The following is a 1544-nucleotide window of genomic DNA, read 5'->3' on the forward strand; positions in this document are numbered from 1 at the left end:
ACTGCTTTATCTTGATCATCTTTGTGTCCATCCTTACTTCGACAACAGCCAGTAAGTGTTTGATCATAAGGTCATAGGCTTAGTCGGCGCTCTGCGTCCTAAGTTTGTGATACTCTGGCAAAGGTACGCGATAAGCTTTATGCGTGCTTCACGATGAGCTCAGCGTTCTCGCAGGAGTACTAACTTATGCGACATCCTGAATAAATATCATCGACTTTGGATTGGTGAAACGTTCCGCGATCCTTGCACGAGTATGTACATCGGGAAGATTACCGTGGAGTGACGGGGGGTGGAGCATGGGGAACATGAGACTGAACGAGGGGCATACAGGCGGGAAGAGGCAGCGGGCTGTCAAATGGGGATGTAGTCGTTGGTGTCGTCGGTGTCGGTTGAAACATGCGATGTCAGAAAGCAGAGCATAGCATAGTAAACCGGATTGAGATGGTCGAATAATGACGCATGGACGCCTCTGCCCGCCGCCCCTCCAACGAGCGAGACAGCAAGAACGATCAACGTCCGGGAGACAGCCACATGCTGTATGACGCGCAGACGTCATCCGCTGTCCCTCCAATGAGCGAGAAGGCAGCAAGTGCTGCAATCACCGACGCCACTCGCCATACAATGCTCATGAGCCCCGACACAGCCAGGATTCGCCGCACAAGTCGGCCGTGAGGGGGTTTACAGGCATGAGTACGTCCGTCCATCCTTTCCCGAAAACAACTTGAACACTGAGCACCGCAGCCCGGCCCTCCAAGCCTTCTGGATCGCCAACACGCATCGCTATCTATGCCCTTGTCCCTCACTTGCATCTCCGGTGATTCAGAGTAGCGGCTCCTCGTCTCCGCTTGTTGCGTACGCTCGCCGTGAGGTAGGCTGACCACTATCCTCACATCCCCGATGCTAATTGTTCATGCGCACAGCCTTCACAGCCGTCGGGTCTGGCTACTCGTCGTGCCTGCACTTCTCTCTCTGATGTCTATTGTCTGTCGCTCCTCGGCCGTCGTGTGCTTATACCAGCGGTACGTCCGCCTGCTATCGGAGTACAAGCCTATATACATCGGTAGATTGTTCCTGTCTGTCTTCCAGCATTCTCAAGTGACCCCAAACGTAGATTGTTGATGATCGGTGTCAACTACACCCTTGCTCACGCTGAGCGTACGCTGAAGCGACCTGTTCTACAGCCCAATGCCTTGCAATGTTTCAATCTCAACGTTTTGCGTCAGCTATGCTCAATTCATAGATTGACGGTCATCTCTAGCGGTCGCAGGCTTCTCAAAAGTGGGGAATCGCGGCGACTGAAGGCGGACTACATCAAGGCGCTTGTTGATTATGTGAGTGTGGATACTCTTCTTTCATAGCTCATTCACCAATGAATTTAGCATGTTGCATTACATGTAGAGCATTCGATGCCGCAGAATAATTGTGTTCCATCACAGCCCCTAGCACCCATGCGGTTGACGCGGAAGAGAGGAGCATCGGAACATATCTTCTCGGAGTCGCATAAGCGCATCCGCTTAGAGGAGTCCAAGATAGAGATTTCAAAG

The 1544-nt window shown here is 52.3% G+C and overlaps 1 protein-coding gene across 1 annotated transcript; it reads left to right on the top strand.

Annotated features, from left to right (window-relative positions):
* Positions 1–459: 459 nt before the first annotated feature.
* LAESUDRAFT_763628 (uncharacterized protein) lies at positions 460–1064 on the top strand (the record flags this gene model as incomplete). Its single annotated transcript, XM_040913297.1, has 3 exons — positions 460–589; positions 648–868; positions 921–1064. The coding sequence occupies 3 exons, from the start codon at positions 460–462 to the stop codon at positions 1062–1064; spliced, it is 495 nt and encodes a 164-aa protein (XP_040759235.1).
* Between the last annotated feature and the right edge of the window lie 480 nt (positions 1065–1544).

This window comes from Laetiporus sulphureus (genome assembly GCF_001632365.1).
Source record: "Laetiporus sulphureus 93-53 unplaced genomic scaffold LAESUscaffold_59, whole genome shotgun sequence".
In the NCBI taxonomy this organism is placed as follows: domain Eukaryota; kingdom Fungi; phylum Basidiomycota; class Agaricomycetes; order Polyporales; family Laetiporaceae; genus Laetiporus; species Laetiporus sulphureus.